We start from the raw sequence: 15,423 nt of genomic DNA, 5'->3' as shown, positions 1-15,423 counted from the left end.
ATCTACTCACCTCCTCCTGCTCTATAACATGCTGCCTGCAGAGTGTACTGCATTTTCATGGTGACAGGTTCCCTTTAATGATCAAGGTGCATTGATAATGTGTCGGCAAGTGGATGCCCCTGCGCTCCCATAGTATATGTCAAAGGTTTCCATAGGCCCCCATTTAGCTGATGGAGGCCAAAAAAATTGTGTCCTTTTGACTTCCATCCAGTTGGTTAACTTTTTTGCTGCATAGAACTAATACCACACAATGAGGGGCATTTATTAAGGTGTAAAAAAAAGGCATAAATGAAGGCGCTCTTCTTATTTGCACCATAATTTGCAACGTTTTGAGCTTCTCGCCACTTAGGCTGGGTTCAGACCTAAGCGTTTTACAGCGCGTTCCTACGCGCTGTAAAACGCTCAACAGGCAAAAACCAATGTTTCCCTATGGGCATGGTTCTCACCTGACCGTTTTACAGCGCGTACGAACGCGCTGTAAAACGCCCTACACCTCAAGAAGTACAGGAGCTTCTTTGGGGCGTATTGTCGCGCCTTCCCACCCATAGACTTCAGCGGGAACGCGCCTAAATGGGCGTTTGCTTGTTTCTGCCCATTAAAAACGCCCGATACAAACGCCCCGATAAAAACGCCTGTAAAAAGCACATATCGAATACTCTCAGGTCTGAACCCAGCCTTAAGAGGCAGGATTAGTGTGAGGGGCTTCTCGCGGTCCGCTGGATTTACTATACCTTACTGGCTTAAGTTATAGCCGACGTCTATACCGCAGCAGGGTCAGGGTCGTATTTGCTGCTGAAAACCCAAGTAAGATTTCAATCCAACGTGTGAAAAAGACCTGTCCTCAACACTGTAATGTCTATGACCAGCTTAGGTCTCATGCACCTGACCGTATGTTCGGTCTGCATCCGATCTGCATTTTTTATACATTTCAGTGGGGCTGCAAAAGATGCAGGCAACATACTGTGTTCTGTTCGCATCCATAGGTCTGTTCTGCGGCCCCGCAAAAAAGACAGAACATGTCCTATACTTGTCCGTTTTGCAGACAAGGATAGGACATTCCTACAGGAGAAATGGTGGCTGGTATCCATCTATTGTGGATCCGCGATTTGCGCACTGCAAAAAGGATAAGGTTGTGTGCATGAGGCCTTATCCTGACTGCAAAACGGATAGGGTTGTGTGCATGAGGCCTTATCCTGACTGCAAAACGGATAGGGTTGTGTGCATGAGGCCTTATCCTGACTGCAAAACGGATAGGGTTGTGTGCATGAGGCCTTATCCTGACTGCAAAACGGATAGGGTTGTGTGCATGAGGCCTTATCCTGACTGCAAAACGGATAGGGTTGCGTGCATGAGGCCTTATCCTGACTGCAAAACGGATAGGGTTGCGTGCATGAGGCGTTATCCTGACTGCAAAACGGATAGGGTTGTGTGCATGAGGCGTTATCCTGACTGCAAAACGGATAGGGTTGCGTGCATGAGGTCTTATGCCGAGGGCTCAGATACACAGGTCTTCAATGAATCCTAAACAGCTGGAGCGCTGTGACAGAATGCAACGTTCCTGCAGTCACTGTAGTACAAGTGAACCGTTTTTTCCAATCTTAGAGGCTCCTTTCAGTCATGGGGCTGCCTGGTCTGCCACATCTTCTATACTGGGCACACTGGATAAGTAGCTTTACAGTCAATGATCTAGTCTTAGTTTTGTATTTCAGTTAGCATTTTACTCGCTCACAGCCATCCCAGTATAAGTGCTCCTCCTGACATGGTTGTCACCGAGTGAGGGCCTGGAATATCAGAAACAACCGCTATCTGGAGGATACAGTCCAAGGGACTCTCATATATGTGATCAAGACGTCTCTGACTAATACAAACCCTCTATATCGTGAATATTGGACCGCCAGAGCCACAAATGTTTTAAGAAAGCAAACGCATCATGTTTGAATTTTCTGCTGAAGTTTCTAGTGTTGTCTTTCCAAAGGGTCCAGCCTTTGTAGTGCTGGGTATGCATCGCCTGTTCAACCCTAAAGAAAAAGAAGGAAATATAAAAGATATTAACCACAGATGCTGCAGACCATTCTCTATATCATCTACCCCAGGGATCAGCAACCTTGGGCACTGCTGTAAATCTACAGCTCCCATCATGCACACTTGCTTGGCTGTTCTTGTATCTCCCATAGAAGTGAATGAAGCACTCTGGGAGTTGTAGTTCCAGAACAGCTGGAGTGCCGGAGGTGGCTCATCCCTGGTCTACTCTATGCAGCCTTGTCCGTAAAGGAGCATTACCATCTTGCGATCCTAAGGCATATCGCTAGGATATAGCAATAACATTATGGGGTCCGACCTCTGGGACCCCCACCGATCCCGATTTAGCTCTGCGCCCCTTTCACTGTTGTGTTCTTCATTTTCAAGATCGATGGGGTCCCAGAGCGGAGACACCTATGATCATATTATAAAGGCATTGTATGTCCCTGCCATTTTCCTTCATTTTATAAGATGGCAACACCCCATTAAGTGACTGTGGAAAGCAATGCGCAGGTGCCAGAGCACTGAAAGTACAGTTGCCAACAGTCCTGATTCTGCATAGAAGGTCACACATTTTCAGAGATAGCCCTGGCAAAATCAGACTGTTCTGGACCAAAACTGGGAGGAGTTTATGTCAGCCCCACCCATAAGCGGCCACTCCCAGGGCAGGGCTTACATGACCCAAATTTACCAATAGCGTTAGTATTTTAAAGGGACTGTCCAGCCTAGAAGCCGACAATCCCAATGCTCCTAACTTATGCCCCATTTAAAAAAACAAAAATAAAAACCACACCATTCACCTGTCCACGGGTCTGCGCTGCTGTTCCCAGTCACTTCCTGTCCCAGCAGAGACTGCTGCTGCCAATCAGTGCCCAAGCACATGTGACCACTGAGGCCAGTGATTGGCAGCAGCAGTCTAGAACCAAGCCACGTCCTGCTCCTGCAGGGACCAGAATCTGCTGGAGCAGGGCAGCAGTGTGGGCTTGGTGGGACCAATTTAATGGGGCACAGGATAAGAGCACTGGGGCAGTTGACTCCTGGGACAAACAACTTCTGTGGCAACTCATTCTGAGGACCAGTGAGGATCCAGTCAGTCCTAGAGCTAGACCACTTAGGGCTCATGCATATGAACGTATTTGTTTTCCGTGCCTGCTCCCCTTTTTTTTTTGGCGGCCCGTATGTGGAACCTTTCACTTCAACGGGTCCACAATATAAAAATGGAAATGACTCCGTGTCTGTTTCCGCATGGCCGTTCTGGAAAAAAGATAGAACATGTCCTATTCTTGTTTGTTTTGCGGCATTGTTACAACGGATCCTCAAAAAAAATAAGGATGCAATACGGATGTCACACTGCCATTAGCTGTATTTTGTGTGGATCCCTGTGTTGCAGACTGTCCTGTGCATGAGATCTTAATATGATGTAGTTGTATCTGCCTGTCCCCCCCCCACATCACAGCCCCTGATGCTGCAGACGTGGCCCTACTCAACTATCTCACAAAGAAACACTGAAAATTCACACAAAGCTGAAATTTATGGCAAAAGCTTCAAATCAAAGAACAAAAGAACCCAAAGTCACTGTGGAATAATAGACCGTCTGTGCTGATGAGAACAATCCATGTACATATCATACAATATGGGGTCTATTCACATCACAAGCCTTTGCTTAGTAAGCCAGGTTGTGATAAGATCCCGTATAAAAGTTATTATACAGGATATATTTACCCCGGCACATTACGGCTCAGTGTGGATATTAAAGGGCATCTGTGACATCCCTTACACTTTACTGTATATATATATATATATATATATATATATATATCATTTTTCTCAGCAACGCGGGCACATAGGAACATGGGACCAACACAGATGCCTTCAGCTGCCAAGTGCACATCTAACAGGTCAGCCAGTGTCATAGGTGCAAAACTGCTGACAGATGCCCTTTAAGCACCAAATACAAGATCTCTGACGTTTTTTGCCCTTGCTTTCTGATGGTAACCGATCCCATTTAGAGCATTCAAATGGAGCCATTAGGCTGGGTTCACACAAGTGTGTCCGGATGCGTCCCGGTGTGTTGCGGCAAACCCGCGCGAGTAGGAATGCAATTGCAGTCAGTTTTGACTGCGATTGCGTTCCGATGTTCAGTTTTTATCGCGCGGGTGCAATGTTTTTTGCACGCGCGTGATAAAAAAAAACAACTGTGGTACCCAGACCCGAACTTCTTCACAGAAGTTCAGGTTTGGGTTAGTTGTAGTGTAGATTGTATTATTTCCCCTTATAACATGGTTATAAGGGAAAATAATAGCATTCTGAATACAGAATGCATAGTAGGTGATCAATTGAGGGTTAAAAAAAATAAAAAAAATAAAAAAAATTAACTCACCTCCTCCGCGTAGTTCCCGGTCTCTTCTTTACTTCTTTAATGATGAGCTGTCGGCTAAAGGACCTTTGGTGACGTCAGATCACATGCTCCAATCACATGGTACATCATCGTGGTGATGGACCATGTGATTGGAGCATGTGATCTGACGTCACCAAAGGTCCTTTAGCCGACAGCTCATCAGAAGAGACCGGGAACTACGCGATCAAGAGGAGAAAGTGAGTTAATTTGTTTATTTTTTTTTAACCCCTCCAGCGATGTTTTACTAAGCATTCTGTATTCAGAATGCTATTTTCCCTTATAACCATGTTATAAGGGAAAATAATACAGTGAATAGACTGTCACCTAGCAACCAAGCGTGAAAATCGCACCGCATCCGCACTTGCTTGCGGATGCTTGCGATTTTCACGCAACCCCATTCACTTCTATGGGGCCTGCGTTGCGTGAAAAACACAGAATATAGAGCATGCTGCGAAATGAATGAGTCCGGATTCAGTGCGGGTGCAATGCGTTCACCTACCGCATTGCACCCGCGCGGAAATCTCGCCCGTGTGAACGCAGCCTTATACACCCATGAGAATAAAGCCAAACCAGTGCAGCTTGCAGATGGTTGTTCGTCATCCACTCCTCTGACCACACTGACAAAGCAGGCTAAAGGTGGTCATAGATGCGAGATATCTGTTAAACCTAAATGTGCATTTCATGTCAATAGAGTCTGGGAATAAGCACATCTCAGGAACAGGTTAGATCGGGGGAGACAAAAGGTATTCGACTGTTCACACATCCCTGGCAAAAAACTGTCAGGACCTGTTGGCACCAATCTAAAGTGTATGACCAGTGCTGATTGGGGACTTTCAGAGTCTAAAGCCTGTATTACACAGGCTGACTGAGCAAGCGATTGCCAGGAGGGAATGCTTCCCTCCTGAATATCGCCTGCTTGCTAGCGGAGGAAAACGCTGCTAATACATACAGCGATTTCCTCTGCGGCAAGGGGAGAAGTGATCGCTATGCCATCGCTCGTCCCCATACTGTCTAGCGGTTTGCCGGCGGCAGATCGCTATTAGACAGCATGATCTGCTGCCGGCAATCAGTGATTTTTAAGCATGCTTAAACATCAGAATTGCCCAATGAAGGAGCTCGGTCATCAGGCAATCGGCAGCAATATTACACTGCAAGATGATCGCTAACGAGCGTTCATGCAAACGTTTGTTAGCGATTATCAGCCGAAAAATCGGCAGGTGTAATGCAGCCGTTACCCATCAGGACCTGAATGCTATCGCCCCCTATGCAGCTACATAAGATTATACTGGATATCAGAGCTTATCCTATGGAGAGCAGCCGCGAGGGTGGGAGTGTGAAAAGTGAACAACCTCCTACAAAGTGCAATGGTAAACAGCATAGTAAAATACAGAAGATTTGGTTCTTCTTTGCCGATAGTAGACACAACGCCCATGAACAATCATAAGCTATAATAACCTTAATTTTCTTTTTTCCTGCATACTAAGCGCTAACTCTCGTGGAGGAGTACCGAGATCAGCATCAACGGTCTCCACTTGACTGAGCCCCCGGGACAGCGATCGCTTCCGCTGACTGCTTCTCTTTGATTCCATGGTTCCATAATTTGACGGTTTTCGTCGCACCAGGGACTGGTAACTTGGTAACTCGTGTAAGAACTGGTTAATGGAGCTTCCTTCTGGGAGGAAAACATCTGAAACACAGAAAGATTTTTACTTCATCGCTAAACTCCTACAGGTTTTTTCTCAGTGCAGTGAACGTCAAAAACCTCGAGGCAGATGGTGGCAGCTGTACCCCCATAGCGGACCAGTCCACCAGATTGATATACTGAATATTTTCCCATAAAACTATATAACATAATTTATACATTTAAATTCCTGCACATTCTGGGCTTTGCAGTCAGTGATTGACAGCCTTCCCTCTATGGCTGTGTATACAGAGAGCTGTCAATCACTGATAGGACCGCCTCCTGGACTTCAAAGCCCAGAATGAGCAGGAATCGTATAACGTATAAATTATACGTTTTACTGACTCTATTCACATAAAACTATATATCAATTTGCTCAGCTCCTCCTGCTCTAAAACATGCTGCCAGCAGATTGCACTGCATTTTCATAGTGACAAGTTCCCTTTAAAGGGTTTGTCCGAGTGTTAAATACTGATGACCTATCCTCAAGATAGGCCATCAGTATCTGATCGGTGGGGGTCCCTGCCGACCAGCTGTTTGAGAAGGTGCTGCAGTGCTCTGGTGAGCGCTTGGCCTCTTTACAGCTTACCAAGCACAGCGCCGTACATTGTATAGTGGCTGTGCTTGGTATTGCAGCTCAACCCCATTCATGTGAATGGGACCGAGCTGCACCTCAACCATGTGACCGATGAACGTGACGTCACTGGCCTATGAAGCACCGCTGCCTCTTCCTAGGCCAGTGATGTCACATGGCCTGCCCTAGGTAGTTAACCCCTCAGGTGCCACACCCAGCGCCCTGTCATAGAGGTCGGGTGCTGGCTATGTGATTCCGCCACCAGCACCCGCTGCCTATATTTGTATTAAACGTTAGTTATCTTCATTGGTGGTGCAGTGCGCCCCACCCAACCCCAGTATTATAATCATTGGTGGCAGTGGCCGCAAGGTCCCCTCCTCCTCATTGGTGGAAGTTCCGATCCCCAGCAGTGAAATCGCTACTGAAGCTCTGTCTGCCATGGTAATCTCCCTGAAGTCCTATTCACCCTGATAGAGATCTATTAGGGGGAATAGGATAAGAGATTAAAAGATCCCAGGTTCTAGCCCCCAAGTTTAAAAAAAGCTTACAAAAAACAAACACCTAAATATTAAGTTTAAATCACCCCCTTTCCCAATTTTACATATAAAATATATAAACAATAAATAAATAAACATATTACATATCGCCACGTCAGAAAAGTCCAAACTATTAAACAATAGAAAAAATATATCTCCTATGTGGTGAATGCACCCAAAAAATAGGATAGGACTGTTTGATTATGGGCCGGACGTTCCATAAAATGCGGAATGCGCGTGGCTTTTTTGATGTGTTATTTTTTTCGCGTGGTATCGAGTATCACAATACTTTTTTATGGTATTGAAATCGAAAAAAAAAATTGGTATCGTGACAACCCTAATCCAATGGACGGCGCTGTGCTTGTTAAGGTGCCAGGAGGCCACAGCACTCACCAGAGCACCGCAGCCTCGTAAAACAGCTGGTCAGCAGGGGTGCCGGGCGTCGGACCCTGCCGATTAGATACTAATGGTCTGTCCTGAGGTCATCGGTATCAGAACACCTGGACAATTGAGCTTGTCAGTGAAAGACAATCCACTGTCAGAGCCTGAAAGTAGTAACGTGCATGGAAACTAGCCCCAACTTGTAAGAACTGCCTTCAGACAGTAACCTAAGTTTCAGCGTCATTCTTATTCCACCGACACAGATCCAGTTACACGTCCAGAAGGCATCCTAGGCTAGAGAGGCAGCAGAGCTAACACTGTCATTTCTTGATGACTCAATTTTCAGAAATTATCAGCCATGGGCCAAAACCATTCTTTTCTATACAATTATTCAACAGTGTCTTCTCCATTCACTGCAGGGGGCCATGTTTTGTCCGTTAGGACATGAATGCAGCAGTCTGCCGTAGTTATGGGCTATAGGGCAATGACATGTCTTCAAGGCAAGAAGTGAACAAGTTCTAAAGGGGGGGGGAGGAAGCAAAGACAGTGCCGGATCGGCAGAGAAACTGGATTTCAAAGGGAACCGGTCATCAACTTTGTGCTGCCCATTCTAAAGGCGGTATAAAGTACAGACAGGTGAGCCGATTTCAGCGGTCGGTCATTTATAAGTTAAAAGTAAGTGGTTGCTGAGAACCAACATCACAATCATTGCAGACGGGGCCTGGAAAAGAGTCCCGGCCACCTGAGAAGAGTCCTGGTTATTCATGAATTCCCGCTCTCCCGCCCACCTGCTGATGACTGACAGTCTTCTACCTAGTTTTCTCTCTTTCTCTCTAGGAGAGAACTGCCATCCATCAGGTGGACGGGGAGAGCAGGAGATTATGAATAAGGCTAGATGCACACGACCGTATGTGTTTTGCAGTCCACAAATTGAAATGAATGGGTCCGCATCCTATCTGCAAAAAAATTGAACGGACACGGAAACAAACAACGTTCGTGTGCATGTAGCCTAAGGCTTATTGCACACGAACGAGTGCGCTCCGTGGCCGTATTGCGGACCTGCAATACACCAGCACCGTTCCGTTCATTCACTTCAATGGGCCCGCAAATCCTGAGATGTGGAATGGTGCGGAACAGAAGCCTACGGAAGCACTACGGAGTGCTTCCGTGGGGTTTTGTCTCGTACTTCCGTTCCGCAAAAAGATAGAACATGTCCTATCTTTTTGCGGAACGGCCGGATCGCGGCGGCTGCCCCGCAGTGGGTGTTCGTGTGCAAGAGGCCTAACTCTGACTCTTCTCAGGTAGATTTGACCCTTTTCAAGGCCCGGGCTGCAATGGTTATGATGCTGGTTCTCAGCAACCACTTACTTTTAGCTCATGAGTGACACACCGCAGAAATCAGAATTTCTGTCACTATTTTATGCTGCCCTCAGTGAGGTCAGCATAAGGCCTCATGCACACGACCGTAGCTATGGTCCACAAACTGCGGCTCGGATGCGGACCCATTCACTTCAATGGGGCCGCAAAAGATGTGTGCTGTCCGCATCCGTTGCTCCGTTCCGAGACCCCGCAAAAAAAATCTAGCATGTCCTATTCTTGTCCGTTTTGCGGACAAGAATAGGCATGTCTACAATGGGCCGCCTGTTCCGCAAATTGCGGTTTGCGGACCGGAAAAAAAAACGGCACGGTTGTGTGCATGTAGCCTAAAGTTGATGACAGGTTCCCTTTAAGTACAAGGGATGTCTTGAATGAATCTATGGCACGGATCCTGTAGACTTTCAGCGGTACGTGAGAGGGCTGTCTAAGAGGGAATATTTATGAGCATCCATGTTGAGGATCACAACATGTCAGAACTTTTCACAGTGAGCAGAATCAATGATCACATACGCCTCTAAATAGATTCAGAATCAGAGGTATATACAGTTAAAGGGGTTCTTCCACAAACAATATTCTACAGTTTTCAAACCAGCACCTGGATCTGAACACTTTTGTAATTGCATGTAATTAAAAATGTATTACAGCTACTGGGTTATTGAATAAAATCTATCTGTATAGCGCCACCTGCTGTTTGCCTCTCTTACAGTTTTTTCTGCCCTGCTCACTGAGATGCACACTTAGATCCATCCTTCAACAGCCACTAGCTGCAGCAGACAGGACACATCCTCAGAGAAAGGACACGCCTCCTGAGCTGCCAGCTTGAAATAAATGTAGCAGAACAATTGGGGCAATGAGTGTGGAGATCTCTGGATCCATGTGAGGTCCAGGGCTGATTCTAGCTTTGTTAGAAAGAGGTTCTCATATACTACATGAGGTCTGATTTTAATTTTTTACATTAATCATGGGATAACCCCTTTAAAGGGATTCTCCAGGATCATCCCTAAAATAGATCATTAATATCAGAATTGGAAGGGGGGGGGGTCCAGATGCAAAAGACTTTTGCAGCACAAAGGCAATAGTAAGGGGGAGAGCAGGAGCGGCTATCCTGCAAATGGCAGAAAACCTTGACTAAGTGAGAATTATTTAATTATACCCAATGCCTTGTAGTCAAAGGCTATGGAGACCTTTGAACAGATTTGCTTTTCTTGCTTCCTAAATCCTAAACAAAATGTCCCAAAAACGTCTGAAAGACGCAGGTCCCCGACCCCATTCCAACAATTCATAGGAGGCTATGGCGCTCTTCATTTACTTTGATGGATGGAAATGATAGAAGCAGCAGGTAAGTGTGCGGCCACCTCTCTGGTAGTCGGGGGAGCTCCATACTGGAAACAGATGTGGCTCCCAAAGTAAGACCTGCACCTATCATTTATGGTACAGCCACAGGATATTCTACTAATGTCTAAGGCTACTTTCACACTTGTGTTTTGTGCGGATCCGTCATGGACGCATCCGTTCAGATAATACAACCGTCTGCATCGGTTCAGAACGGAGTTTGTATTATCTTTAACATAGCCAAGACGGATCCGTCTTGAACACCATTGAAAGTCAATGGAGGACAGATCCGTTTTCTATTGTGCCAAAGAAAACGGATCCGTCCCCATTGACTTACATTGTGTGTCAGGACGGATCCGTTTGCCTCCGTTTCATCAGATGGACACCAAAACGCTGCAAGCAGCGTTTTGGTGTCCGTCTCCAAATCGGAATATAGGTGGAACGGAGCCAAACTGATGTATTGTGAGCGGATCCTTTTCCATTCAGAATGCATGAGAACGCAAACTGATCCGTTTTGGAGCGCTTGTGAGAGCCCTGAACGGATCTCGCAAACGGAAAGCCAAAACGCGAGTGTGAAAGTAGACTAAGGCCTCATGCACACGGCCGTTGTTTTGGTCCACATCTGAGCCGCAGTTTTGGCGGCTCGGGTGCGGACCCATTCACTTCAATGGGGCTCCAAAAGATGTGGACAGCACTCCGTGTGCTGTCCGCATCCGTTGCTCCGTTCCGTGGCAGTGCAAAAAAAATATAACATGTCCTATTCTTGTCCGCGCTTTGCGGACAAGAATAGGCAGTTATATTAAAAGGTTGTCCGTGCTGTTCTGCAATATGCGGAACGCGCACGGACGCCATTCGTGTTCTGCGGATCCGCGATTTGCAGACCGCGAAACACGCCACGGTCGTGTGCATGTAGCCTAAGGGTACTTTCCCACTAGCATTATTAAAATGCCGGATACGGAAATCCGTTTGCAAAACTGATATCTTTTTTCTTTGGGATACGGATCCGTTAGACTTATTCATTGAAATACCGGATCCGTCTTTCTATTATCATCCGGAATAACGGATCCGGTATTTAATTTTTTCAAATCTAGAAAGAACTGCGCATGCGCAGAACGGAAAACCGGATGCGGCAATTTCCAGAACACTTGGTACCGGATCCGGAATTAATACATTTCAATGGGAATTAATGCTGGATCCAGCAAGTGCGGTAGTGTTCCGTGATTTTGTCCGGTAAAAATACTGCAGTATGCGGTGGTATTTTGTCCGGTCAAATACCGTACAAGGGATGGGATGGAAAACATCCTGATGCATACTGAACGGATTGCTTTCCATTCAGAATGCATTAGGACAAAACTGATACTTTTTTTCCCAGTACAGAGACCCTTTACCGGATTTAAATACCGGAAAAGAATGACGCTAGTGTGAAAGTACCCTTAGGTGAGAATAGCAATTTTTTATACAATTTTGCTGTTGTAGAGCCTGTAAGACTCCTCTACATAGGTGACTGTCCTGCTGTCATAGATCTGACACCACACACCGCTCCTGGCTGTGCCCACCCTCTCTGGTCTCCCCTTCCCTATTTCCAGTGTTAGAGATCAGAGAGAGGATGAAGGTGGTAGATCAGAGACTGGAGAGGGGAAAAAGCACCAAAGATTTTAGGGAGCGCAGATCACAGAGGCCCCATAGCAGTCTGTGCGGGCAGGGCGGTTAGGGAGGGAATCACACACTCAGGGGGTCATTTATCAAACTGGTGTAAAGTAGAACTGGCTTAGCTGCCCATAGTAACCAATCAGATTCCACCTTTCACTTTTCACAGTTCATTTGGAAAATAAAACGTGGAATCCGATTGGGCGACTAAGTCCATTCTACTTTACACGAGTTTGATAAATGACCCCTGAGTGTCGGTCTGCACAACAGAAGAGATCCCTCATGAGCTGTAGAAGGGGAAAGCAGTCTAGGAATGAAGCAGTGCTGATACACGAGGGCTAGTGAAGACAGCAGCATCCTGGACACACAGACCACACATCCAGCATCCATTACAGGAAGTGATATGTCCATGAGAAAAGCCTGAAACCAGGAGCAGGTCTGAAAATGAGTAAAGTCATGAAGACTGCAGCTGTATACTTAGTGCATTTGTATTCATGGTAACCACTACCATATGTCAAAACATATTTTCCATGTAAAAGGTGTCTACAGCCTGTTAAATATCGCGCAGAACTGGATGTCAATGCTTGGCATCAAACAAACTGAATGCAGCTATGAGCTACTTGTCACAAAGGCATGAAACACAAGACTACGGGTGTGGAAACCGCAGGGCGACATCGCTCCAGTTACAGCTGCCTCAGTAAAGGGATAGGTCGTGAAAAATATGACATTTTCTTAGCCATTGTTATTATACCGGCTTGACACAGAACATGACCTTCGTATTAAACCCTGTCCCATTGTAAGTGTGAAATGATGTATATTCAGTTACATAACAAGCCTACAGAACTAGGATTGAAAGGGAACAAGTTCTCAGAAAATGACCTATTGTTTAAATCACATTTTTGCTAAACATAGTTTTAAAGAATTTGTGATTGTTCGTTTTGACTTGCAAGCATTTTGTACCTGACGAAGGGGCCGCTGTCCCCGAAACGCGCTGTACCGCTTGCTGAATAAGTCTTTGGAATTCCAACTGAAATATTGGATGGCTTTTCTTGCGCCGCGGGATATCCTCTGCTGATCGGATATTGATAACCTATCCTGAGGATAGGTCATCAGTATTAAAATCCTGGAAAACCCCTTTAATGTTAAATTCATTTCAAAGACCATACAAACAATTACCATCTTTTCCCTCGAAATTCCCTAATCTGTATAAGGTTGTCACCACAACAGGTGGAGGAGAACCAAACTTTTACTGTACCGTAAAAAGGGGCTATCCCACAACATCATGTATTTACAGTACAGGCAATACATATATAATCACTCGAGGCTACAACGCTAGGACCACCATGATCCCTCCCAGGTCCCACCAGTCCAGTCAGAATAATAATAACAATGCTTAAAGGGAACCTGTCATCGGGATTTTGTGTATAGAGCTGAGGACATGGGTTGCTAGATGGCCGCTAGCACATCCGCAATACCCAGTCCCCATAGCTCTGTGTGCTTTTATTGTGTAAAAAAACCGATTTGATACATATGCAAATTAACCTGAGATGAGTCCTGTCCCTGACTCATCTCACGTACAGGACTCATCTCAGGTTAATTTGCATATGTATCAAATCGTTTTTTTTACACAATAAAAGCACACAGAGCTATGGGGACTGGGTATTGCAGATGTGACAGGTTCCCTTTAACACCAAGATGGCATTACATCCCCCACCCCACTATATGTAGCTCACTGATAAATTCCACCTAAAACAAACCTTTCATGAAGCATTCTCAGAAGACCATCTAAATTATTTACAAAATTACCGCTATAAAAATTTTCTGATAAAAAGTACAGAAATGATTGCTTAAAGTATTGGTTCTTTTCTTAAGTGTTCAGAATGAAGGTTCCAGAAATTTGGTGATAAAATATAGATGGCGGCTCCACCAAATCGTCTCGTGTCTGGGCCGCCAACCAATTTAGCGGTGGAGAGCAGAGGAGTGCCGGGTAGATCGGGGGCTGGGCAGCTTTTTGGTTCAGTGCTGCAGACATTTCAGCTTTCTAGTCTTCTCTAATCCGTGTGAGGTCGGATCGGGGAAGGGATTTTAATAGGACATAGTTTTTCATAATCCATTATTTGTCTGTGTGCACCGAGGCGCGACACGTACATCTGGACCACGCAGATTGAAGAGATTTCACACAAAAGAACACATAAGGGATGTGATATGGTGCATCATACGACATAACTGCTGTCCCACAGAAACCTTGTGTATAGAGGACCTGTCACTTTAAGATTCTGTCAAGAGGGCGAGCTCACACTTTTCTCTTAAAGGGTCACTGCGTTTTCAAAAAACTTTTCAAAAGTTTTGATCAGTGGGGTCTAAGGGCCGAGACCCCCAACAATCACTAGAACAAGAAGAGAGAGAAGCACTCGTATATCACGCTCTCTCTCCTCGCTGGAATGGACAGGACCATCTCTATTCCGTCCTCTGCAGCCAGAAGAGAGAGTGCGATGTGCCAGCCCTTGTCTCGTCTCGTTCTAGGGATCTCAGCATTCAGGCCCCCGCCAATCAAAACTCTATGACATATCATAAGTTGTTTGAAAAATCAGTGACCCTTTAACCCCTTCAGGGTACATCTCAGTGGTTTAGGTAATGTATGGAGCGGGCTGCTGCGGTGAGCCCACTTTATACGCGGGGGGTGCCGGATGTATCATACAGTAGATGCCCAGCCGCAATGAAGTACTGCCGAACCTCGTCATTTAACCCCTCAGATGCAGCGATCATGGCATCTGTGAGGTAAAGCAGAGGGATGCGGTTCCCTCTGCCTTCCAATAGGAGCCCCCACAGTGAAATCGTTGGGCTCCAATCGGTTACCATGCCAGCCTGGGCCCTGCTGGAGGTTGCCATACCTGCCATACTAAGCTTCCTGCTGCGCTGTGCACAAGGCACAGCTCAGAAGGGAGCGCTACAAAATGCCATGCACCCTAATAGATCTCTATTAGGGTGAATGGTACAAGGGATCAAAAGATCTAGGTTATATCTCCCTAAGGGGGTTAAAAGTTACTGTTAAAAAGGTAAAAAAAATAAAAAAATATTACAAAAAAAAAACAACCCACAAAAGTACTACGTTTAAATCAACCCTCTTTCCCGATTTTACACATAAAAATCCATAAACATAAAAAAAAAAAACATATCAGGTATTGCCCCATCTGAAAATGTCTGAACTATTTGAAAAAAAATTCCTGTGCGGTGAATGCCGTTGTGACGGACTAAACTGTCACTGGGGCTGCTGGAGAAGCCTGAGGGCCAGCCTCCTTCCTAGCGACTATAAACCTAGGATTTTGGAGATCCCCTTGTTTGGTTGAACCGGGTGTCCGGGACACGTGGACAACTGTTGCAGTGGAGCCTGTCCCTACAGCCGTTCACTTTCACAATCTAAGACCGGCCTGGGGAACACAATGCGAATGCTGATGGACTATCTCGCCAAACAGAACTG

At 45.8% G+C, this 15,423-nt stretch overlaps 1 protein-coding gene across 1 annotated transcript in view; it reads right to left on the bottom strand.

Annotated features, from left to right (window-relative positions):
* TMC7 (transmembrane channel like 7) overlaps window positions 1-15,423 on the bottom strand; it is a 72,544-nt gene that overhangs the window by 45,946 nt on the left and 11,175 nt on the right. The window contains exons 2-3 of the mRNA XM_040440487.1: window positions 5,873-6,104; window positions 1,870-2,018 (exon numbers count right to left, since the gene is read on the bottom strand). Coding sequence (XP_040296421.1) covers window positions 1,870-2,018; window positions 5,873-6,104 — 381 coding nt within the window. The remainder of the gene's footprint in view (window positions 1-1,869; window positions 2,019-5,872; window positions 6,105-15,423) is intronic.

This window comes from Bufo bufo, chromosome 7, assembly GCF_905171765.1.
Source record: "Bufo bufo chromosome 7, aBufBuf1.1, whole genome shotgun sequence".
Lineage (NCBI taxonomy): Eukaryota > Metazoa > Chordata > Amphibia > Anura > Bufonidae > Bufo > Bufo bufo.
The sequence above is the reverse complement of the archived record's forward strand: the minus strand, read 5'-3'. Positions and strand labels throughout refer to the sequence as shown.